Consider the following 26,121-nt stretch of genomic DNA (forward strand, 5'->3'; position numbering starts at 1 on the left):
TAACACAATCTTTTTAAAGCACTTTATTGAGATGTTTCTCACAAACTAGGGGGAGAAATAAAAGAAAATAATAAGGATATTTTAAAACACAAGTGAAAAGCACCAAAGACAATTCGGCACCATTAACTCTGATGAACTCCAGAGTTTCTGGTTTCCAGTTCTTTTAATCTACACTGTAATTTAGTATTCAAAGCTTTCTGAAAGAATACCAAATCCAGTAACTCCTGAAATGATACATAACAAGCAGTGACACTACTCCCTTAGTTCCTCTTAGGTCCACACATACATACCAATATAGTTCACCAAACATAAATCTTCCCTTGTAAATAAACAGATTAAGATTAAATATATGATACCATCTTTTCAGAAACAAGATTATTAGTACCAAAGCAGACTAGAACATGAATGTCACTAATTGAAAAAGTAATAATTCCCTTTTTACTTCAGATGGCTTCAAGTGTTCAACAATATTTTAAAGACTTTTTTATACATGTTAAAATATAGCCTATTTTTCTTTAAGACAGAAATGTACGAACAGTACCCTTGATTATACCCCTGCAAATAGGGCATTTTCTTAGAGAAGGGGCACATTCCTGGCATACTACCAGATGACCACAAGGAATAAATACAATAGAAACTTCTTTGTCCATACACACTTTACAAGTTCGTTCTTCTTGCAACCTCCTCAATTGTTCTTCCAGTGACAGACCTAATAACAAGAAATTACTTTAGTAAAACTGCTTCCACTTCACTCCCCATTAAAAAAAAAAAGAGTAATAATTCATGTTGGTTTTAAATCTTTGTTTTACCTGAAACATCTTCTGTTGGAATATACTTCATATTCTTATCCACTGAGGAAAGAAAACATATAAAAAGCATCACTCTACTAAATACAAAACTGAGCCACCGCATCTAGCCAGTCCTAAGAATTTCTAAAATAATTTTCTCAACAAACTCACCAAATAAGTTCTTATACAATGTAGAGTCAATTTCTTTTAGACAGTTTTTGAAGATGTTGGCTGCAGCATTTCCTTTAACCAAAACGGTATCAATCAGTTCTCTCGCTTGTAAAGGTATCTGTGTTTTTTGTTTAATAATATCATGTTCCTGTTTATTAATTACATTGGCCTTTAAAAGATTATCCAAAATAGGAAGCACACACGTCAACTGTTGAAAGAGAGCCATTCTATTCTTCCGAATTAATGACAAATCATCTTCATTAAAAAAAGAAAAAGAAATCCATTAGAATTTAAACTCCTTTAACTATACTCATATAGTCACTAATAACCAACCCTACAAACAATTTAGGCACTAAAGTTCAAAAAAGAACAAAGTAACTTGTTTGCATTTGAAAGTTTGTTGTTTGGTAAACTTCCAGAGGAAATCTCTGGTTCTGTAATTTTTAAGTCTACATGTTTACATGTCCTAGAACTCCGCTTTTATTTTGTTGCAAGTAAGAGATTTTTAGAAGACAGTAATAATTTCCCCCACCCTATATAATAATACTGAGTTATATTTCCATTATATCACTTTACTTTTGTAAGCACTTTCATAGTAATTTGTCTCATTTGATACAGTGATCCTGTCAATTAAACAAGGGAAGTATCACTGGCTCTCATTTTCACATAGGGAGAAAAAAGACTCAGAAAAGAATGAGTGGCCTGTCCAAGATCACGGAAAGAATAAGCTGCAGAACCAGGTATCCTAGACGACTGTTCTTTTCAACACCCCATATTTAAGACGTGGTATTGTAGTATTGTAAGGTTTGAGCTGTGAAGTCAAAACAGACCTACGTTCCAGTGTTGGCTAGGCTCACTCACTAGCTATGCGTCCTCATCTTTCCCCATACACCTCAGTTTCCTCATCTGTAAAATATACATAATGGTACCTTCCTCAGAGTTGTGAGGATTGAATAATACATGTAAAGCATCTGGCACAATATGTGGTACATAGTTAACTACCATTATTATTTTATAAATATCTATGTTTACAGCAATTTTAAGAAAAACTACGTAAGAATGAAGCCTGACCTTTTTATTAAAAGTCAACGTTTTTCCTTCAATATTGCATCCCATAAAACTCCATAGTTAATTTATATTTATGGAATATGGTAGTTCCTTCTTTTGGTATCTGAATCATTAAAAAATTTGTCCATTTTCAGACTTTCAAAAAAATTTTAAAAGTACATCTCTACAAAGTACCAGTTTAATGAGAAATAAATTATAAAAACAGAAGTCTATCTTCTTTCCCCTTTTACATCTTTCTAGAAGTGAACTGCTCTAATACTCTCAAAACTATAAAATTCCATTCTGTGACCACAACTTTTTCTTCTACTGAAATAATTCCTCTCACTGCTAACAAATTTGTTCTTCACCTTTTCAAGATCTTCACGTCATTCCCAATTCTACCTGCACAAGGCTGTCTCCAGGCTTTGCTTCAAATCTCCTATTCCAATCTAGGTAGCAGTCAGGTGTTTCAATGAGGTTCTCTGTATTAGCACCCTTAACTCATCTTCCATATTCCTTACTTGGCCTTTCCCCTATTAACACTGCCAAATCTGTAATTCAATACTATTTTCCGACCCACACAAAGTATGAGAAAGTCATAAATCTAAGGTGACAGTAATTTCATATAACCTTAGCTGGATTTCATTACTACTTAACAATCCTTAAATTGACCTTTCTTAGGCCCTTTCTTTCACCAAGTCCCTCCCACTTACCAAGTCAATCTACCTAATGGTTAAAAATATATATATAAATAAAGAAATAAATTGATGTGCTAGGAGCTGTGTTAAAGTGTTTTATTTGCAATATCTCATTTAATTCCAACAGCAACCTTATGGGATTCATACTATTATTATCCTCATTTTACAGATGAGAAAGCAGATGTCTGGTTGAATAAATAGCCAAGCTAGTAACTGATGGAGTTGGAATTTTTTTTTTTTTTTTGAGACAGTCTTGCTCTGTCGCCCAGGCTGGAGTGCAGTGGCGCAATCTCGGCTCCCTGCAAGCTCCGCCTCCCGGGTTCACACCATTCTCCTGCCTCAGCCTCTCCAGTAGCTGGGACTACAGGCGCCTGCCACCACGTCCGGCTAATTTTTTGTATTTTTAGTAGAGACGGGGTTTCACCATGTTAGCCAGGATGGTCTCGATTTCCTGACCTTGTGATCCGCCCGTCTCGGCCTCCCAAAGTGCTGGGATTACAGGCGTGAGCCACCGTGCCCGGCCTGGAGCTGCAATTTAAACACAAATCTGTTTCAATGTAGAAATCCAGACTTTAAACATTTTGCTACATGGTCGTGCAATAATGTACTTTTTTTTTTTTTTTTTCTTTTTTGAGACAGAGTCTCTCTTGCTCTGTCACCCAGGCTGGAGTGCAGTGGCCAGATCTCAGCTCACTGCAAGCTCCCCCTGCCGGGTTTACGCCATTTTCCTGCCTCAGCCTCCCGAGTAGCTGGGACTACAGGCGCCCGCCACCTCGCCCGGCTAGTTTTTTGTATTTTTTAGTAGAGACGGGGTTTCACCATGTTAGCCAGGATGGTCTTGATCTCCTGACCTCGTGATCCGCCCGTCTCAGCCTCCCAAAGTGCTGGGATTACAGGCTTGAGCCACCGCGTCCGGCCAATAATGTACTCTTAAGTTATTTCCTATCTTTACTTACAAGCTTAAAAAGAAAGCATCTTCCAACCCAATACTCCATACATATGCAACCTTCGCCTCTCTGCTGGCCCTTTAACCCTGTCTTTTGCACACTAGTCTCGCCAGCTACTGTATATACTCCTTGAGAGCAACCACCATGATTAGGCACAGTATTTGGCACTGGGGCTCATGCTCAATAAATATTTATTGAAGGAATAAATGATTACTCAAAATACTTGTTTTGAGGGGCCGAAACTTAACACTGTCTGGACGAATACAAAAATTAGTTTTCCTGTTATCCTTGGATTGGGCAGGTGGTTCTCATCAAGCCCCAGAATTTCATTGTAAGTTCTATTTTTTGTATGAGGACCATTTAGCAAGGATTAGGGAGTAAAATATCATATTAAAAATATGATTTGCAGAAACTTAAAAAAAAAAACAGGTTGAAAAAAGACCTGCATCCAACTTTAATAGCTTGCTTTTTCAAAACAATTTAAATTTGTTATGTATGAGAAAGAAATGGAATACAGCTCAAGAAAGAGCTTATTATGCTAAAATTCTCTGATTGGCATAAATCAGGGAATCTCAGCCAAAAATAAATATGTAGAAAAAAGCTGCAGTCAGTGGTTCTCAACTAGAAGCAATTGAGAGGGGTAGAAAAGGAGGGTAATTTGGTTTCGAAATTACTGGAGGACTGCTACCAGCACTTAGTGGATGTGAAACAAGCATGTTGTTCTGTAACATGTGAGACAGTCCTAAGAGTTCCATTGAGAAATAATGCAGGTGACTAACATTCCTGAATACCTGATGCCATTTCTTCAGCTTGTCTTTCCTTCTCCTCTTCTCTTTTTTCATCTTCAGCATTAAGAAGTGCTGATACAATATCATTAACTGTTTTGTAGTTCTCTCCAGTTGTCAGGATTTTACTTTGAACTGTTTGTTTTACCAGGTCTCTACTAAAGCCCATTTCCAAGGCAGAGTTAACCACAGGTGTATTCATCATGACGGCATCTTCTGAAGAACTTTCTCCGGGTCCAAAATGAATAACTATTTGAAAAGACACATGCTAATATTAAATTCCACAAACATAAACCTATGGAAAAAAGTATCACAGCACAATCTTTATTCATCCTTTACTCTCATATTCTGGTAAAGGAGATGAGCTATATGCATCAATTACCTATAACTCCAATAAAAGTCTGAACTTCATAATGGTCAAATGAGAATACAATTAATATGCTATACTCTTCACAAAACCCACCTCACTGGCTACATCCTAGACCTACTTAATGAAAGATTATCTAAGGATAAGAATTAGGAATCTGTATCTTTTAAATATTTCCCCAAATGATTCTGATGTACAGTCATTTCTGGAAACCAAAATGCTACACAAACTTAGAAGTGTGAAATAATCTTCTCCAGCCAGGAAAGTGGGGGAAAATCACAAAGACTTCATGGAAAAGTGGCATTAGAGTTTGGACTTGAAGGATGGACAGGGTCTAGACAAGTGGATAGCTGAAGCAGAGAGAATAACAAACAAAAATGGGAAGTATAGCAAAATAGAAGATCAGTTCACCCAGAAGATGTAGTGAAAAAGTATGGCTTAAGAAGTAATTAAAGCAATACGATTTTAGGCAGTGACAGATGCTCTGAAGAAAAAAGTAGTGTAAGGTCATTAAAAGAAACCGGGAAGCAGGAAGACATTTTAGATAGGGTAGTCAGGGAAGCATTTTCTGCTAACAGTCAATGCTAGCCCATATGATACTTTTATGAAAAAAATACAAAAAGACATAATTCTTCAAGATACTACTGCCATCTTCTGGGAAACTGTTACAATAAACATATAAATATACAATGTCAACAATGTGCTCTCTTGTTCAAACATGCGTGGAATCCCTGTTTGGAGAAACGGCACCAGAACAAAGACTTAAATAACAAGGAATGAGCTCTATTTCACTTTTAAGTGCATCCCTTAAGGAAATACTTGATGTTCAAGGTAAGAGACACATGAGAGGATCGTTACAGCAATATTTACAGCAGGAAAAAAAAATCCAGAAAATAACAAGTAGCTCTCAATAGGGAATGGATAAATAACATACAATATATGCTGGACTACTGTGAAAAAATTTAAAAATATACAAATGAACTAAACTGGTATAAATCTAGCCCATGTTACTGAGCTCTGGGTGTTACAAGTTAGAAACAGAACTGTATGTAAGCATCAGAGGGGAATTTGGCATTGCCTACGGCATTTAGTTCTTTTTCTTTCCCTTATGAAGAATGTATACATCTATCACATGTGCAATCATTAATACTTTCGGGGGGGGGGGAAGGAGTAAGCTATGGAAATATGTCAAAGAAGTCTTCTAAGCAAAGAGAATAGCAAGTGTAAAAGCCTTAAATTAAGGGAAAAGCTTGACATGATCAAGAAACAGAAAGAAAGTGGCAGAAGGTAAAAGAGGACAATGCCAAGATGAGCAGAGCCTTCCTAAGAGTTCACATTTTATTCTAATTTTGGTAGACTATTCCAGGAGTGTTTTAAGCATGCAACTGATAAAACTTGACTTGTGTTTCAGAAGATGACTTCTTAATGTTGAAGATGAAAAAAGAGAAGAGGAAAAGGAAAGACAAGCTGAAGAAATGGCATCAGGTATTCAGGAATGTTAGTCACCTGCATTATTTCTCAATGGAACTCTTAGGACTGTCTCACATGTTACAGAACAACATGCTTGTTTCACATCCACTAAGTGCTGGTAGCAGTCCTCCAGTAATTTCGAAACCAACCCTCCTTTTCTACCCCTCTCAATTGCTTCTAGTTGAGAACCAATGACTGCAGCTTTCCTACATATGTCTATTTATTTTTGGCTGAGATTCCTGATTTAGTAATCAAGAGAATTTAGCATAATAAGCTAAGCTCTTGAGCTGTATTCCATTCTTTCTCATACATAACAAATTTAAATTGTTTTGAAAAAGCAAGATGTTAAAGTTGGATGCAGGTCTTTTTTCAACCTGTTTTTTTTTTTAAGTTTCTGCAAATCATATTTTTAATATGGTATCTTCTGTGGAGATATACTTTAATGGGGTAAACTGGAATCAGGAAGACTTGTTAGGATGTTAGACACAGTGAGATGTAGTCAGATTTGGCATATGTTATGAAGACAGAAATGAAAAGACTTTAATAGATTAAATATAAAAACTAAAGGAAGGAGAGGAATCAGGGATGATACCTATCTTGAGCCAACTTTTAATGCTAAGAAATCAGTACCATTAACTGAGATGGGGAAGATCAAAGAAGGAACAAATCTGATGAATGAAGAATGGGGGAGAAAATTTCTGGTTTGGTCCTATTAACTCTACGATGTCTGTTACAGCCAAGTAGAGATTTAAACAGTCAGCTGGACATTCCAGCTTGGGGCTCAGGAAATGGAGAAATAAATTTAAGCTGAGCTTTGAGGGGTACTCCATCATTTTAAAGTTTGAAAAAGGAGCAGCCAACAAAGGAAATTGTTCAGGATCAACCAGGGAAACAGAAAACCAAGGGTATGGGATCTGATTAGTCAAGCAAAAAACGTGTCTTAAGAAAGATGAGGCCAAGTGCAGTGGCTCATGCCTGTAATCCCAGCACTATGGGAGGCCGAAGCAGGCAGATTGCTTAAGTTCAAGAGTTTGAGACTAGCCTGGGCAACATGGTGAAACCCTGCATCTACAAAACACACACACACACACACACACACACACACACACAGAGACACAATTAGCTGAACGTGGTGGTGCATGCCTGTAGTCCCAGCTACTCGGGAGGCTGAGGTGAGAGGATCACCTGAGCCAGGGAAGTTAAGGCTACAGTGAGCCATGATGGCACCACTACACTACAGCCTAGGTGACAAAGTGAGACCTTGTTTCAAAAAAAGAAAAAAGACAGACAAAGCACCCAATGATTATCAAATGCTGGTTAACAGGTCAAGTGGTGGATTTGCTAACATGGCAGTCCTTGGTTACCATGACAAGAACAGTTCCAGCAGAACAAGTAAGAGAAAGAATGAAAGGTGAGAAAGTAAAACAGAGTAAGCATAGATAAATCTTCCTAGGTATTTTGTTGTAAAGGGAAGCAGAGTAATAAGATAATAGCTGAATGGGGACATTGGTTCATGGAAGTTTTCCTAGGATTAGCAAAAGTACATTATGTTTATATGCTAACATGAATGATTCAGGAGAGATGGAAAAATTGAAGACTCGAGAGAAAGGGTATGTCACTGCCAAAGTAACCTTCTATTTTTTTAGGGAAGCAAGGTTATAAACTGACAAGGTGGGAAGAGAGTGTTAGAAAATTATCAAGAAAGAAAACAAGAAACACTCATTTAAAGATTGACAAAGTGATTTTATTAGGAACTACGGTAGAACTTCAGGGGAGCCTACTTGACAGCAGTGGTTAAAAATTTTAAGAACAGCCCACACTGCTATCTATCTTTTCTAGGTCCATTACACAAGAGATAGCTGTCATGTACCCAGGTACTCTCCTTCCTAATTTCCCAGTCAAATACTACCAAATCCTTCATCCAGTCCTCCTGAGCCATGGTTTCTAAGATTCATACATCTTGGTCACCTTTCTCTGGTCCAGTTAACAAATCTACCAGTATCTTTCTTGAAATGCTGTGCCACAAACAGAATGGCCCTTGGTACATAAAACAGTGGATTATTACCTTAGCCATTTTAGACACCATAACATATGTATATTACATAAACTGGCAGATGTGGCTAACATTAAGCTCTAATCAAAAGCTATACTATTTCCTGCCCTTGCGTTGAAATACAACATACCTGACTTAAATACCTAACATCTAGTCCAATTCGTGAATCATATGTGAACTGCTTTTCCAAATCATGCTAGCTCACAGCAACCTTTTCTTTTCTGGGGGGCTTACTATTTGCACCGCTTATTTGGCATTGCTTCAAGCTATCTGTTGTTTTTCTTTTGCTTATGTCTCATTTCTCCAGTTGGAATGTCAGCACTAAAAGTGGTAAGTATAGCACTAGAACAAAAACTAGTGTGTATGCATATATATATATAAAAAATATTTATTAGCTGACTTCCCAGTATTTTTCCCTATGGCTTCAGAAACTCTTCTAAAAAGTACATACTTTCATTCCTACATTTGTTTTTCTTTGGAGACCGAGTCTCGCTCTGTCGCCCAGGCTGAAGTGCAATGGCACAATCTCAGTTCACTGCAACCTCCGCCTCATGGGTTCAAGCAATTCTCCTGCCTCAGCCTCCCGAGTAGCTGAGACTACAAGCACATCACGCCCGGCTAATTTTTGTATTTTTAGTAGAGATGGGGTTTTACTATGTTGGCCAGGCTGGTCTCGAACTCCTGACCTCAGGTGATCTGCCAACCTCGGCCTCTCAAAGTGTTGGGATTACAGGCATGAGCCACTGCACCCAGCCTATTCCTAAAATTCTTATAAAAATTTACACTCTATACTTAAAATTATTTCATACATACTTGGTGGGTCAGCATTTTCGTCTCCAGTAGTATCCGAAGTTGACAACAGCTATGAAACAAGAGAAAAGTTAATAGGTAAAATCAGATATCCCCAACAATCTGAAAGGAACAACACTAAAGTAAGTTTATGTTAAGTAAATGTATATATTCGTTTGAGAACTGAGTGATTTATGACCTTTACTTTGCTTTCTTTCACCCTAATCACATAGATTTCCTTAAATTTCATGTTATCCCAAATTAGAATTCAAGTATTTCTCTAGTTTCAGCAAAGTAGAAAAATGTATCAGTGGTTTCTCATTCCATTAGGAAAATAAGATTTTAACTGGGTTACTCTCAAAGGGTCTCAGAGCCTAACACGTTATTTTTTGTTTGTTTTTCTGGAAAACAGCAAAGACACACTAAAGCTCCTTCTCCAATCCCATCACAAATTTGTACAGTGGCAGCATAAATGATTTTTCAAAATAGTAAAAACAAACAACAATCTTTTTAAAAAGCCCTAAACAATCAAGTTGATTACAAAAGTAAAAATCAAAGTTGTCATTAACATGAATGAAAATATGTATCTACAATTAATAAAAGAGAAGTAAGTATAATTTCTAATATAGGTTGGTACAAAAGTGATCACGATTTTGGCCATGATTTTCAATGGCAAAAACCACGATCACTTTTGCACCAACCTAATAGTATTTTTATTATAAAGCAGAATTCAAAGTTGTTAATTTTAAACATGTATTTACCTGTTCAAGAAGATGAGGATATCTACCTTGAATCTCATCAACAAACTCTTGGCCTTTCATTCGTATCAAGAACTCACACCTAAAACATATGAGGAAAATTATTTTTTTAAATTGTTTCATATCAAATATAACCTGATCATTCTAGAAAAAATGGATTTCAAATCTTTCATTGTATCCCATAGTAAAAACATTTTACATCACAACCCAGAACACATACATATCTAATAGGAACAAAATTATCATAAAACCACATACATCTTACTGTGTGTTATATATCATGGTATTTTCTAATTCAATCCATTAACATAACAACAACAAAAAGAAAAGCGTCTGCACCTACAAAGGGGAACAAGTTGACTCCCAAAAAACACTATTATATGCAATTTATTTTGTGCTTAAAGTGAACTACTTAACAGTTTCAGATACTATTAACTCAGTATTCCTACAACGTGATCTTTCACAATATAACTGCTCATCTTTCTTCAATGTTCACTCTTCCATTACATTTGAGCCACAATCCACTACCTTCCCTCCAAAAAATATGGAATCAAATATTTTTATCTATATATAATGTGACAGTGTTTCTCAAATATTTGTTTTTAAACTGATAGGGCTTCTTGAAGATGTGCCAAGAAGTTCACATACCATCTATATCCATTCTATTCCTTTTGTTTCTTCAACAAATGATACTATACAACAGGGTATACGTATTTAAAACAAAAAAAACCTCTGACCTATGCCCACATATATGCAAAAATAGCTAAAATAAAAGTAAAAATGGATCATATACCTAAATATAAAACCTAAAATAATAAAACTTTAGGAAAAAGTACAGGAGAAAAATCCTTTTGTCTTTACATTAGGTAAAGAATTATTAGACAAAAGACCAAAAACATATTCCACAAAAGATAAAATTGATAAATTGACATCATCAAAATTGAAAACATCTGCTCTTCAAAAGATGTTAAAAAATGAAAAGCCACAGACTCAAAGAAAGTTTGCAAGAGTGACATCAGCAAGATGGCAGACTAGGAGACACCAGCCTTCTTCCACCCACAAAAAACAATAAAGAGACAGCTATCCACAAACAAATACAGCTCTGGAAGAACTCAATAGCCCAATCAGCCTACAGCAATACAGTGAGAAAAAAAAAAAAAAAAAAAGAGAGAATAACCACACAGAAAGGACTGCTGGGAGATCTGCTTAGCAGAGACATCTGGAGACGGCTAAGAACAAGGGGTGAGGGCTATCTGTATCAGTCATGTGGTGAGTGCCATCACAGTCCTCAGTGGCAAAGACTGCTAGGCTCCTCCCCAGAGCAGGTCCCTGGAGACCCCAATAACCCTCAGGATAGCCACAGACTTCCTGCAGGTTTCACAGTGAAGGACCCTATAGTGTTCATTGATGTCAACTGCAGTAGCCTACTCTGCAGAGGACACTGACAGCTTTCACCATTAAGGTAACCAGCACCCAGCACTGCTATGAACCCCCTGGAGAGGGAGACACTACCGCACTCCTCACCCTGAAAAAAAGCAGCTCTTGCACTGCCCAGAGACAGTGCAGCCCCTCACCCCCACACATGCCCCAGACCCCAGAGCCACAGGTGCTCCACGTGTACTTGCATGTAAGACCCTTGCTCTGTGGCTGCTCTAATCATACACTTTCCAGATCCCAGCTCTCTGGCTGCTCTGCACACCTGCACTCCACACCCAACTTAAAGGCTGCTCTATGTGCACCCACATCTGAGGCACTAGAAGCACCACTGCTGCAGGCTAGTCAACATCCTGAACCCCAGACCCGCTGTCTTTCTGCAGGCACTTGCACTCCAAACCTTGGCTCTGTAGCTGCCCCACAGGTGTCCACGCCATCAGAGACATCAGTGCTGCCACCAACACCAACACAACAAAGCCCAAAGCCAGAACCTGTGCCAAAAAGAATCCCCTTGGCCACGATGTCTCCCATGGGAGAAAAAGTGATCAAGAGGTCCCCAGCCGCCTCTGCCACCAAAAAAAACCTTGCTGCTGGTATGGATACCTGCAGCCTTGGATGTTGAGGACCCCTGCAATCCTCACTGACAATGATCTGGGGTAAGAGAGCTACATGGAGTTTACAATGCTGGGCCTTCCACAGAGCCAGAACCACCACACCTACTGGCTGGCACCCTCACACTCACCCACAGGCAAATGTCTTTGCTCAAAAAAAAAACTAATCTATAATGTCTGAATGTAATTATTCCATCAAATACACAGATAACAACAGAAGGCCACAAGAAACAGAAAGAAAAAAAAAAAAAGAAACATGACATTACCAAAGAAACACAGTAATTTTCCATAACCACCCCCAAAGAAAGGGAGATCTATCAACTAACAGATGAAGAATTCAAAACAATTGTTTCAAGCAAACTCAGTGAGCTACAAAAGAACACAGATAATGAAATAAAAAAATATATACAAACAAATGAGAAATTCAACAGAGATAGGAATAATAAAAAGAAACATTCAGGAGCTGAAGAACATAACAACAAAAAAAATGCAATAGAGAGCATCAACAGCAGACCTGATTAAGCAGAAGAAAGAATCTGTGAACTCAAAGGCAGGTCATCTGAAATGATCTAGTCAGAGGAAAAAAAAAGAAAAAAGAAAAAAAGAATAGTGGAGAAAGCCTATCTGAATTAGAGGACACCATCAAGCAAAACAATATTTGCATTTTAAGAATTCAAGGCCAGGAACAATGGCTCACACATGTATTCCTAGCACTTTGGGAGGTCGACGCGGGTGGATCACATGAGGTCAGGGGTTCAAGACCAGCCTGACCAACATGGCAAAACCCTGTCTCTACTAAAAATATAAAAATTAGCCAGGCATGGTGGTGCGCACCTGTAGTCCCAGCTACGTGGGAGGCTGAGGCAAGAGAATTGCTTGAACCTGGGAGGTGGAGGCTGCAGTGAGCTGAGATCATGCCACTGTACTCCAGCCTGGGTGACAGAACAAGACACCATCTAAAAAAACACCAAGAAAACAAAAAACAAACTCGAGAATTCAAGAAGGAAAAGAGAGAAAGGGCAAAAAGATGATTTTTAAAAAAACAATGGCTGAAAACTTCATAAACCTAGGGAAAGATAAGATGTCCAGGTACAGGAAGTTCATAAGACCTCATAAAGATTCAACCCAAAAAAGATTTCACTGACACATATTATAATGAAACTGTCAAAAATAGAAGATGAAAGAGAATTTAAAAACTGTAATAGAAAAGAAACTCATTTTCTACAAGGGAATCCCTATAAGACCATAAGTGGATTTCTCTGCAAAAACCTTGTAGGCCAGGAGAGAGTTGGATATATTCAAAGTGCTGAAAGAAAAAACTGCCAGACAAGAATATGTATCCAGCAAAGCTGTCCTTCAGAAATGAAAGAGATGTAAACAGTCCCAGACAAACAAAAGCTGAGGGAGTTTATCACCACTAGATGCGCCTTACAAGAAATGCTGAAGAGTTCTTCAAACTGAAACGAAAGGACACTAATTAGCAACATGGAAACATACGAAAGTATAAAACTCACTGGTAAGATACATATCTAATTAAGAATATTCTAAATTTATAATAATCATGTGTAAATTACTTAATTCTAAAATACAGGTTTTTTAAAAAAAGTATTAAAAACTATAGCTTCAATACTTTTTTCATGAATATACAATATAAAATGATGCAAATAATGACATCAAAAACATAAAATATATGCAGGAAGGTCTGAGTAAGAGTACAGTTTTTTTATGCAATTGAAATTAAATTGTTAATGCTTGAAATAGACTACTATAACTAACTATAAGATGTTCTATGTAAGCCTCATGATAGCCACAAAGTAGAAACCAATAGTAGATGCACAAAAGATATAAAGGAATCAAAGCATACCACCACAGAAAATCATCTAAACACAAAGGAAGACAGCAAGAGAGGAAGAAACAAAGAATCTGCCAAACAACCAGAAAACAATTACAAAATGACAGTAGTCTTTACCCATCAATAACTACCTTGAATGTAAATGGGTTAAATTCTCCTATCAAAAGATAAAGAGCAGATGAATGGATAAAGAAAACAAGATTCAACTACAGGTTGTCTACAAGAGACTCAATTCACCTTTAAGTACATGCATGTGTATGGGAAAAAAGATATTCCATACAAATGGAAACCAAAATAGAGCAGAGGAAGCTATAGTTCTATCAGATAGGACAGACTTTACATCAAAAACTGTAAAAAGAGTCAGAGAAAGTAATTATATAATGAGAAAGGGGCCAATTCCACAAGAGGATATAATGACTATAAATATATATATGCACCCAACATCAGACCACCTAAATATATAGAGAAAATATTAACAGATCTGAAGACATTAATAGATAGGAACACAATTATAGTAGAAGACTTCAAAAACCCTACTTTCAATAATGGATGGGTCATCCAGGCAGAAAATAAGAAAGAAAATATTGGACTTCAACTATACATTGGATCTAATGGACCTAACATACATACAGGTTGAATATTCCTTATCTAAAATACTTGGGACTAAAAGTGTTTTGAATTTTAGATTTTTTTGGATTTGGGAATATATGCCTTATGTTTACCAGCTGAGCATCCTAATCGAAAAATGCAAAACCAAAAATGTTTCAAAGAGCATTTCCTCTGAGCATCATGTTGGTATTCAAAAAGTTCTAAATTTTGGAACATTTTGGATTTTGGACTAGGGATACTCAACCTTTATACAGAACATTCCATCAAACAGCAGATAATACACATTCTTCTTAAGCACACATGAAAAATTATCCAGGGTAGATCATATAGCAGGTCACAAAACCAGACTCAACAAACTGATGAAGACTGAAATCCTATCAAGTATCTTTTCAGACTACAATGGTATGTAACCAGAAATCAGTAACAGAATGAAAGCTGGAAAGCTGACAACTATGTGGAAATTGAACAAAATACTCCTGAATAATCAATGGGTCAAAGAAGAAATCAAAAAGAAAATTTAAAAAATCTGAAGAAGTATTAAAATTGAAACATGACACAGCAAAATGTATAGAACAAATGCAGTTCTAAAAGGCAAGTTTATAGCAATAATTGCCTACATTAAAAAAAATCTTAAAAATAAACAATGTAACTTTACATCTAAAGGAACTACAAAAAGTTAGCAGAAGAAAATAAAAATCAGAAAAGAAATGAAGACTACAAAAACAACAGAAAAGATGACTAAAACTAAGAGCTAGATTTTGAAAAGATAAGTAAAATCAACAAAGCTTTAGCTCGACTAGTAAAAAGGAAGACTAAAATAAATAAAATCAAAACCAAGAGACGTTACCATTGATAACACAGAAATGCAAATGATCATAAGAGACTACCATGAACAATTATTCACCAAAAAACTGGATAACCTAGAAGAAATGGATACATTCCTAGAAACTTGTAACTTACCAAGACTAAAATAAGGAAGAAATAGAAGATCTGAAAAGACTTACAACTAGTAAGAAGATTGAATCAGTAATCATAAATCTTCTGACAAAGAAAAGCCCAGGAACAGATGACTTCACAGCACAATTCTACCAAGAAGAAGAAAGAAAGGAGGAGGAGAAGAGGAGGAGGAGGAGGAGAAAAGAAGGAAGGAAGAAGAAGAAAGGAGGATGCAGAGAAAAGGGAGGATGAGGAGGAAGAAGGAGGAGGAAAAGGGAGGGAAGAGAGAGGAGGAAAAGGGAGGCAAGAGGGAGTAGCAGGGGAATACTTCCAAACTCATTTTACCAAGCCAAGCATTACTCTGACACCAAAGCCATACTAGGACAACACAAGAAAAGAAAATTACAAGCCAATAGCCCTGATGAGCACAGACACGAAAATCCTCAACAAATACCAGCAAACTGAATTCAGCAGCATACTAGAAGAATCATATATCAAGATCAAGTGAGATTTATACCTGGCATGCAAGGATGGTATGACATATGCAAATCAATAAATGTGATACCACACATTGACAAACTGAAGGATAAAAATCACATAATCAGCCAGGTGCAGGGCTCACACCTGTAATCCCAGCAGTTTGGGAGGCCAAGGTGGGTGGATCACCTGAGGTCAGGAGTTTCAGACCAGCCCCATCACTACAAAAAATAAAAAAATCAACTGGGTGTGGTGGCATGCACCTGTAGTCCCACCTACTCGGGAGGCTGAGGCAGGAGAATCACTTGAACCCAGGAGGTAGAGGTTGCAGTGAGCTGAGATTGCACCACTGCACTCTAGCCTGGGCAACACAGCAATACTCCATCTCAAAAAACAAACAAACAAACAAAATCATATAATCATCTCAACAGACACAGAAAAAGCATTTGACAAAATTCAATACCCTTTCAGGATAAAAATTCTCACCAATTTAGCTATAGAAGGAATATACTTCAACATAAGGACCGCAAGTGCACAGTTAATATCATACTCGGTAATGAAAAATCTGAAAGCTGGCCGGGCGCAGTGGCTCACACCTCTAATCCTAGCACTTTGGGAGGCTGAGGCGGGTGGATCATGAGGTCAGGAGTTCAAGACCAGCCTGGCCAACATGGTGAAACACCGTCTCTACTAAAAGTACAAAAATTAGCCAGGGGCAGTGGCACACACCTGTAATCCCAGCTACTCAGGAGGCTGGGGCAGAAGAGTCACTTGAACCCGGGAGGCGGAGGTTGCAGTGAGCTGAGATCGTACTACTGCATTCTAGCCTGGGCGACAGAGCAAGACTATGTCTCAAAAAAAAAAAAAGACTTTCAGCTTTTCCACTAACGTGAGGACAAAACAAGGGTGCTTACTCTTGCCACTTCTATTCAACATAATACTGGAATGGTTAGCCAGAGCAATTAAGCAAGAAAAAGAAAAAGGCATCCAAATCAGACTGGAAGAAGTCAAACTGTCTCTGTCTGCAGATGACATAATCTTATATAGAGAAAACCCTAAAGATGCCACCAAAAACAGTTAAAACTAATAAACCATCCAGAAGTTGCAGGATACAAAACCAACTTACAAAAGTCAGTACTAACAATGAACTATGTGAAAGAGAACTCAAGAAAGTAATCCCATGTACAATAGCACCAAAACAAACACTTAAGAATAAATTTAACCAAGGAGGTAAAAGAGAAATACAATGAAAAACAAATGACACTGAAAAAGGAAACTGAAAATGACAGAAATATTTTTAAAATCTTGTATTCTTGAATTAACAGAATATTGTTAAAATGTACATACTACCCATAACAATCTATAGATTCAATATAATCCCTATCAAAATTCCAATGACTTTTTTTTTCACAGAAATAGAAAAACCAATCATAAAATTTGTATGGAACTTAAGGCCCAGAATAGCCTAAGCAATCTTGAGGAAAAAAAAACAAAAAACAAAAAAACGAGGCATCATACTTCCTGATTGCAAGCTATATTACAAAGCTACAGTAATCAAAACAATATGATACTAGCATAAAAACAAAGACATATACCAACAGAACAGAGAGCCCAGAAATAAATCCACATATACAGTCAACTAATCTTTGACAAGGGCACAAAGAACACACAATGTTGAAATGACAGTCTCTTTAACAAATGGTATTGGGAAAGCTGGATATCCATATGTAAAACAATAAAACCAGACCTCTATCTTATACCACCTACAAAAATTAACCAGAAATGGATTAAAGACTAAACATAAATCCAGAAACTATAAAACTCCTTAAAGAAAATGTAGGCTAAAAAGCTCCTTGGCACTGGTCTTGGCAATGATGTTGTGGATATGACACCAAAAGCACAGGCAACCAAAACAAAAATAAACTGGGACTACATCAAGCTAAAAAGCTTCTGCTCAGCAAAGGAAACAATCAACAAAATAAAAGGGTAACCTACAGAATGGGAGAAAATATTTGCAAATTATACGTTTGATAAGGAGTTAATATCTAAAATATATAAGGAACTTACACAACTCAAAGGCAAAAAAACCAAATAATTCAGGTTGAAAAAATGGGCAAAGGACCTGAATAGAAATTTTCTCAAAGATATACAAATGGCCAACAGGTACATGAAAAGGTGTTCAACATCACTAATCATCAGGGAAATACAAACTAAAGCCAAAATGAAACATCACCTCCCACCTGTAATGATGCTTTATCATCAAACAGACAAGAAATAACAAATGTTGGCAAACACGTGAAGAAAAGGGAACCCTTGACCATTGCTGGCAACTTAGTAGTCATTATGGAAAACAGCATAGAGGCTGCTCAAAAAACTAAAAATAGAACTAGCATATGATCTAGCAATCCCACTCCTGTGTACATATCTTAAGGAAATGAAATCAGTATCTCAAAGAGATATCTCTACTCCCATGTTCAAGCAGCTATATGGAAACAACTTAAGTGTCACTGAGGGATGAATGGGGTATGAGCCTGGCCAGGCGTGGTGACTCACGCCTGTAATCCCATCCACATCCTCACTTGAGGTCAGGAGTTTGAGACCAGCCTGGCCAACATGGTGAAACCCCATCTCTACAACAATAGAGTAATTAGCCGGGCATGATGGCAGGTGCCTATAATGTCAGCTTCTCAAGAGGCTGAGACAGGAGAATCGCTTGAGGCCAGGAGGTAGAGACTGCAGTGAGCCAAAATGGCGCCACTGCACTCCAGCCTGGGCGACAGAGAGAGCCTCCGTCAAAAAAAAAACAAATAAATAAAATCCTGCCATCTGCAATATGAATGAACCCAGAAGGCATTATGCCAAGTGAAACAAGCCAGAGAAAGACAAATACAACTGGCCCTCGAACAACACAGGTTTGAACTGCACATGTCCACTTACATGCAGATTTTTCTCAACCAAATGCAGATCATATCTGCAGATGTGAAACCCACATATTTGGAGGGCTGACTTTTGGATGCACAGGTTCTGCAGAGTCAACTTCAGGACTTCAGTATGTGTGAATTTTGGTATACATCCTAGAACCAATCCCCCAAGATTACCAAGGGACAACTATACTGTATGGTATCCAAAATCATAGAAACAGAGAGTAGAATGCTGGTGGCCAGCGATAAGGGGGTGGGTGAAATGGCAAGATGCTGGTCAAAGGACACAAACTTTCTGAGGATCTAATGTACAGCACATGGTGACTACAGCTAATAATACTGGACCTTATAATATTCAGTATTATAAATAATACTGAAATTTGCGAAGAGAGCATCTTTTAAAAGTTCTCACCAAAAAAAAAAAAAAGAAAGAAAGAAAGTTACTACATAAGGTGATGGATTTATGGAGATTAAAGATTATTCCCAATTGAAATGTGGGCCAGGCTCAGTGGCTCAGGTCTGTAAGCCCAGCACTTTGGGAGGCCAAAGAGGGCGGATCACTTGAGGTCAGGAGTTTGAGACCAGGCTGGCCAACATAGTGAAACTCCGTCTCTACTAAAAATACAAAAACTACTGAGCATGGTGGTGCGTGCCTATGATTCCAGCTACTTGGGAGGCTGAGGCTTGAACCCAGGAGGAAGAGGTTGCAGTGAACTGCCATCTTGCCACTGCACTCCAGCAGTGATAGGTGATGAAATGAGACTCTGTCTCAAAAAAATTTAAAAAAGGAAAAAAGAATGTGTTGTTTTCAGAGAAGCATTTACAAAACGCACCCCTACATCTTCTCCCTTATTTAATCATTTAAAACAAAACACAAGTTACAAAAATAAAGATTTTAATTTTGTTTCATAAAGTACAAAATGTAGCAGTTCCAACCCTGGAATTTGGAAGCTGTTTTTGTCTTTGATACCACAACATGAATTAAATTTCAAATTAAATGTACACAATCCCATAGATCCCAGCATAATTAAGTCATTTAAAAGTCTGATAAAACATGCATTTTAATTTTAAACGTAATAGTCATTTTTCAAAGTGTAAAAAAGTCAAAATTTATCTTGATATGACTATTAATGATATAACTTTAAAATACAACTTTTAACAATGTACTGATCCATAATGAAGTATTTGTTACTTCAAGTTTCTTTTTCATCATATATCACACAAAATGACAAAAATATTTTTTTAATTTCCTGAAGGGGTTCAAGAGAGTCTTCATTATTGTGAAAGACACTGAGGTAAAAACATAATCTATACGTATGATTCCACTTATATGTGGTGCCTAGAGTAGTCGAATTCATAGAGACAGAAAGAGAATGGTGGAGCAGGGAGCGGTGGCTCACGCCTGTAATCCCAGCACTTTCCGAGGCAGAGGTGAGCAGATCGCTTGAGGTCAGGAGTTCAAGACCAACCTGGCCAACATGGTGAAACTGGGTCTCTACTAAAAACCCTGTCTCTACTAAAAATACAAAAAAATTAGCCAGGTGTGGTGGCGGGCACCTGTAATCCCAGCTACTCAGGAGCCTGAGGCAGGAGAATCGCTTGAACCTGGGAGGTAGAGGTTGCAGTGAGCCAAGATCATGTCACCGCACTCCAGCCTGGATGACAGAGCAAGGCTCCACCTCAAAAAAACAAACAAAAAAAGAAATAGAATGGTGGTTGCCAGGATGCTGGGGAAAGGGGTAACGGGGAATTAGTACTTGATGGGTAGACAGTTTCAGTTTGGGAAGATGCAAAGATTCTGGAGATGGATAGCAGTGTGATCGCAGAACAGTATCAATGTACTTAATGACACAGAACTCTACACTTAAAAATGGTTAAGATGGTAAATGTTATGTTATGCCCATTTTATCACTATTTAAAAAAAATTATCCAGGCCAACCCCTCCTCATTTTATAAATGACGTCTAAGTTCACATAGCTACTCAATTACAAACACAATTAATCTCTAATTTTATTTCTACTAATAACACTGCCCCTAAATTCTTTCTAGGCTATAATAAAAAGACACTGCTAGAGACAAAGTGGCTAAAAAGAGGTAAATGACAGATTATAAAAAAAGAAAATTGTACAGAAAAAATAACTTACAATTAAAATGGACAGTCAGATATGCTTTTTTTCTTTTTTTTGAGATGGAGCCTCGCTCTGTTACCCAGACTGGAGTGCAGTGGCATGATCCTGGCTCACTGCAGCCTCTACCTCCTAGGCTCAAGCGATTCTCCTGTCTCAGCCTCCCGAGAAGCTGGGACTACAGCCGTGTGCCACCATGCCCAGCCAGTTTTTGTATTTTTTGTAGATACGGGGTTTCACCATGTTGGTCAAGCTGGTCTCGAACTCCTGACCTCAGGTGGTCCACCTCTCTTGGCCTCCCAAAGTGCTGGGATTACAGGTGTGAGCCACCACACCCAGCCAAGATATGCTCTTAATATATGCATTTTTACATTTGCCTTATTCCTGCATCCATTCTGTGTCCCTTCTTGTTTTCCCGTTCTTACCTTTTTTTAACTTCTTTTTAATCTATTTTATATGTCTTTGTAATCCTTAAGTACTCTTTAAAAGAAGATGGGCAATAAATAAAATGTATGGCTATACTTGTAACTGACTTACAAAAGTACACAGAAGACTGCATAGTATTTTTCAACAAAACAATTAAAGTTAAAATGTGATCTTTTAGAAGGATAATTCCCCAGCGGCACAAAAGAGGCTTTGTTATAATTTAACGGTAAACTAAATCATGTAAGCATGCCTACTTCTTTTAAGCACAGAGTTTTTTGTACAAATACCTTTTTCAAAACAATTACCTTGGAAACCACTTGGCATGTTCTACCCATGGATCATCTCCAGATTCCCAACACCTCAAGCCGCCATCACAACAAAAGCATTTGACATCATCATTGCGACCTTCAAGAAAAAAAAAAAGACTAAATATTGAAAACACATTATGTTCTAATATGTAAATCAAAATAAAATGATAAAATGTAGTTATTTGCTTCTTACCCACATAATAAAAACCAGCACTTGCAAGCTGCTCAGGCTGAACTGGAACACTGGATGGCCAGTACATAAACGTTCTCATTCGAGCTGCATGTGTCTGCATGCTCAGATTTGAAATGCTAAACCTCAGCGTTTCTAGAGAATTTTCCAAAAATGGACAGTTGGGAAAATGCCTCCGGTGTTCTGACATAGCATCATCCTTTGGTTCCCAGTTACTGAGCTTCCCACCACAGGCAAAGCAGGCTACCCTATCTCCAGGTCCTATATAATAAAAACCAGCTCTTGCCAATTCTGATGGTGACAAAAAAGTTAATGGCCACATATGGTAGGTAAGAAATCGGGCTTCTTCAGTACTCATTGCATAACTGTAGGGGTTAGTCCTCGATGGAGAGAAGTCTTCAACTGCTCTAGAATTAAGAGGGTTTGGTGAAAGGCTAGAGTAAGAACCACTGAACAAGCTACTATGTTCCAAGGTGGGAGATAATGAATGTGCAAAACTGTTTCTCATTGGAGAAGTATTCTTAGAGGTGGATCCCAGAGTAGCTGAAACCAGATTCTGAATAAAGCTACAGCTAGGATATAGTTGTTTATGCTTTTCAATAGGACTGTCTCCTAGTTTCCAGTTATCCAGCATCAGGCCACAACAGAAGCATTTGACCTTGTCATTCACACCAGTATAATAAAAACCAGCACGAGCAAGACTCCTTTCTGAGACAGGAACCCCGGCGGGGAAAGTTGAATATGTAGACATTCTGTAGAGTTCACAGGAAAAGTCATACTTCATTTTTTGTTTGTTGCTGTTTGTCCAATCTGACAAGATCGTGCTATCTTCCATTATACTCTTAATGTTTTGATACGAGGGACCTGGGAAAAGTCTTTGGGAGGCAGTTTTGTGCATGAGTAGGTGACAGTACTGTTTGATAGCTAAAACAGTCACATGAAATTTCTTCACACAAAATAAGATTTTTACCACAAAAAGAAATCAATGATAGACTCTTACGTAGAATTCACTACACTTTCTTTACTGGATTTATCTCAGTTTATATTCAGGTAGGATGAGTCTCTCTCTGAATTACCAAGATACTACTTAGAACACAAGTCTTTGGGGTTGTAGTAACTCTTTTAAGTAATCTAAGTGCTATTTGTTCATAATCTTGAGTAATACTAACCTAAAGCCCTGAAGAGGTGGATGCCCTTTTGAAAATGTTGAAACTCCTTGATTTTTCACAGAGATTTATATTCTCAAAATTCTAAGCAACTACAGAATACCTAAATTACGCCTTTTATTTATATTTGGTTACAAGCTATGAAGCCTGGGTAACAGATCAATTACTGATTATGCCACAAGGTAAAAAATTACATGCAGGCTTCTTTCCCTATAAGCACTTTAATATAATGTCCCCAAAAAATCTCATTTTATTCCAATAAACAAAAGTAATTAAAATCTTCATATGGTCACACTATTTAAAGGCTAAGTTCACACACCTTATCACCATAGTATTTACATAAGCGGGCTATATTACTTCAGCTGACAACTTTTGGGGAAGTCAACACCCACAAGCTTTGTTGAATCTGTGCCTGTTATAGTGTTCGATGTCAAATGAATTTGGCTTAAAGTTCACAAACTATAAACTCTTCTATCTTTGTTAAATATCATTTGTATTTGTTTCTATTTCCTGCAGCATGTTGACTTTCTTCCTAACTTTGTATACCACTTTATTATTCTTGATCAACTGAAGGTATTTTCTCCATAAACTTAATTAGTTAGCCATAAAATTTCCACAGCACACTTTTCACACTGCATTTAAAAACTAAATAACCTGTTCATCATTTAAGGACTATTCAGCTATAATTATCAGTCATGCTGTAAACATTAATCAATTTATCACAAGACACAACTTGTCCTTTCTAGTGTTATCAGAAACGCCTAACAAAATACTGTATTACCAAAAAAGTACTGCTTAGCATAACGTATCAGTAATCAACTCTACTAGCCTTCTTTCTGAAAACTCTTCAATGTTTTAAAAATATAATTCATACACAAAATTACACTCCATAGAATTCAAACTATATCCCTTTATAAAGCTTCGAGATCTCCAAAATGGGATTTATTACTGCAAGGGGAAAATAGGGAGAGGAGGATTCTTCAGGGCTGTAAATCTGAAAAGAAAAAACAAAAGGTATTTTAGAAAATCGTATTTGCATGCCAAATAGAACTTACATACTCTTCAATTTATTCACTAAAGTCTAAGAATAATTTACATTTTAGATAACACATCTTAATTTCCAGCAATCTGTCACTACAACTTTCTAACTGAAAAAGCTCTTAATTAAAATAAATAAATGCAACATACTCCCATAGCACTAACTATACGTGTCTTTAAAAAGCACAACTTTAGAGACAGATGGAAATTTTCACACAGGAAAACATTTTGTCCTTGCTCTCCTCCCCTTTTCTGACCTAAAGGTATCTTTGGCACTCTGCTGGAGGCAAAGGAACATTGGTTAAAAAGGCAGAGAGAGCGACAAGGTACTCCACTAAACCCTGTCAACAGCAGTACAGCAGTAATCAGACAGCAACGTTAGTTTGTAATATCAAGTCTCTCCGCGACTAGGAAAACCGCAGTAAAATGTACCACGAGTTCATTAATATAAACCCTTAAACTCTGCCAATCCCTTACAATTTCAAAGCAACGACGGCAGAAAACAACCGAAAACAAAACCTAACACAGCGGCCTGTGAAACAGTGGCCTGACGCCCACTGGCATGATTGCTTTAATTACACGCGATCTTATATCCTATCTTTAAACGAAAGACTTTTATCTGCGAGCACCGCACTGCAGCATTCTCTTTATGCAAACTGCAGCTGGACAGGGGATAGGATGGAAGGGAAAAGAATAGAAACTATGGGATTTACCCAATAATTTCCCAGAGTTGTTTCTCACAATACACAACAGACTACTGGAATGACAGAGCGCAGTGGCAACTATGAAATATGAAATATCACCGCCACCGAAATATCTTCGTTTCAATGTATTACATTAAAAGAACGCCGAGGGCTGTTTAAAACCTTGCAAAAACTGCGAGAAAACATCTTGGGCAAAGTCCAAGGGCCAGAAGAGTGGGCGGCGGCCAGAGGAAGTTTGAAAACAAGTCATATTTTAAAAACGGCTTTGACTGCAAGTCTTGAAGTTTGGGCTTCCGAATCCAATAAAACCTTGGCGAGAGTAGAAAGCAGAGAGCCGCCGGCGACCCTCGACCCTTGGCCGAACGGCCTCAGGCCCCTTCCTTCCTCGCCCGGCCGCCACATCAGGGAAGTGGGCCCCCGCGGGCCCGCGCGTCCCCACCCTCCCCGCGCCGCCCGAGTCCGGAAGAAGCAGCACTCACCGCAGTGCGGGCGCAGCAAACACGGAAGCTGCGCGGCAGCCTAGAGGCCTCCCCAGAGCCGGGAAGCGGCGGTACCGACAAGGAGATACGGCCGCCTCGGCTCGGATCAGCTCCGGCGCTCCCGAAGCCCGCCGCCCCATCCGGGCTCACGCCGACGCACGATGACGTCAGCGCGCCCGGCCGGAGACCTGCGTTGACAGCCGCGCGAGGGCGCCCGGGAGGGTGGGGCCGGAAAGCGGAACCGAGCGCACTTGCGGCCGTGGGGAGACTAACCTCCGGGAAAGACGCTGGGAGGCCCAGGGACGCCCGGCGCAACTGGACTCCCATCGGGAGTCGCAGGGTCGGCCCTCAGGGGAACGGGGACTATTCGTATCAACTCGGTGTTTGTTCGTTTTCTTCACCTTGCGGTTTGTGCTCCCTCCACGTTTCCTCTTTCTCTGTGCCTACCATTCTCCTGGGGGACGTGGCAAACCGTGAGCCGCTGCGTTTGACTCTTGGGAAACACTGCGGAAACGCCCTGGCGCCGGTGGTTTTGCGCGTCTACCCTGTGTCACCTCAGGGTTATGGTCTGGCCCCTGGCAAGGCTCCCCTAGTGTGATGCCTCCCCCCGTCGAGATGACTGCATTTTGAGGATGGAGTCAGTCTGATGGCATTTTTTGCTCAAGTAAACAATTGTAACCGTTTGTGTAGCATCAGCGTTCAACAGCTGTCTGTGCAAATCGAAAAAAGCGAAGCGTTGGAAAGTAGGAAGCATCTGATGAATAATTTTGAAGACTCGATGAGTTTTACAATCAACTAGGTTATCTTGTTTTTAAACTTTTGGTTTTCTGTTCTGGAGACAAACAGTGCATATGCACTAAAGACAAAAGTGTCATTATTTCAGATGCTCATTGCCAGCAACGGGAACGGTATTGCAAGTCAGGCTTCACTCCCAGTATTTTCTGAATGTTTCAATAAAATGAAATATATAC

At 38.4% G+C, this 26,121-nt stretch overlaps 1 protein-coding gene across 5 annotated transcripts; it reads right to left on the reverse strand.

Moving 5' to 3' along the window:
* BIRC2 (baculoviral IAP repeat containing 2) lies at window positions 1-26,121 on the reverse strand. Of its 5 annotated transcripts, none has more exons than XM_021926484.2 (9): window positions 25,151-26,121; window positions 21,767-23,923; window positions 21,571-21,670; window positions 9,877-9,955; window positions 9,140-9,188; window positions 4,443-4,685; window positions 960-1,031; window positions 810-851; window positions 1-709 (listed from the first exon to the last, which is right to left on the reverse strand). In XM_021926484.2, the coding sequence occupies exons 2-9, from the start codon at window positions 22,659-22,661 to the stop codon at window positions 516-518; spliced, it is 1,674 nt and encodes a 557-aa protein (XP_021782176.2). In that variant the 5' UTR covers window positions 22,662-23,923; window positions 25,151-26,121; the 3' UTR covers window positions 1-515. The 5 variants fall into 5 exon arrangements, with proteins under 5 accessions (XP_021782176.2, XP_021782174.2, XP_021782175.2 ...); XM_021926482.2 differs by having other exon boundaries at window positions 960-1,214; window positions 4,431-4,685; XM_021926483.2 differs by having other exon boundaries at window positions 960-1,214; window positions 4,431-4,685; window positions 24,681-25,153.

Source organism: Papio anubis, chromosome 12 (genome assembly GCF_008728515.1).
Source record: "Papio anubis isolate 15944 chromosome 12, Panubis1.0, whole genome shotgun sequence".
Classification (NCBI taxonomy): domain Eukaryota; kingdom Metazoa; phylum Chordata; class Mammalia; order Primates; family Cercopithecidae; genus Papio; species Papio anubis.

Excerpts from the sequence above, each read along its gene's own strand:
- BIRC2 (XM_021926482.2), bottom strand. The coding sequence starts at position 22,661 with ATGCACAAAACTGCCTCCCAAAGACTTTTCCCAGGTCCCTCGTATCAA. Across the intron at positions 21,671-21,766 it reads TGCTGGTTTTTATTATGTGG|GTCGCAATGATGATGTCAAA; the intron begins GTAAGAAGCAAA and ends TTTTTCTTGAAG. Across the intron at positions 1,215-4,430 it reads GGCATCAGGTATTCAGGAAT|ATGATTTGTCATTAATTCGG; the intron begins GTTAGTCACCTG and ends TTTTTAATGAAG.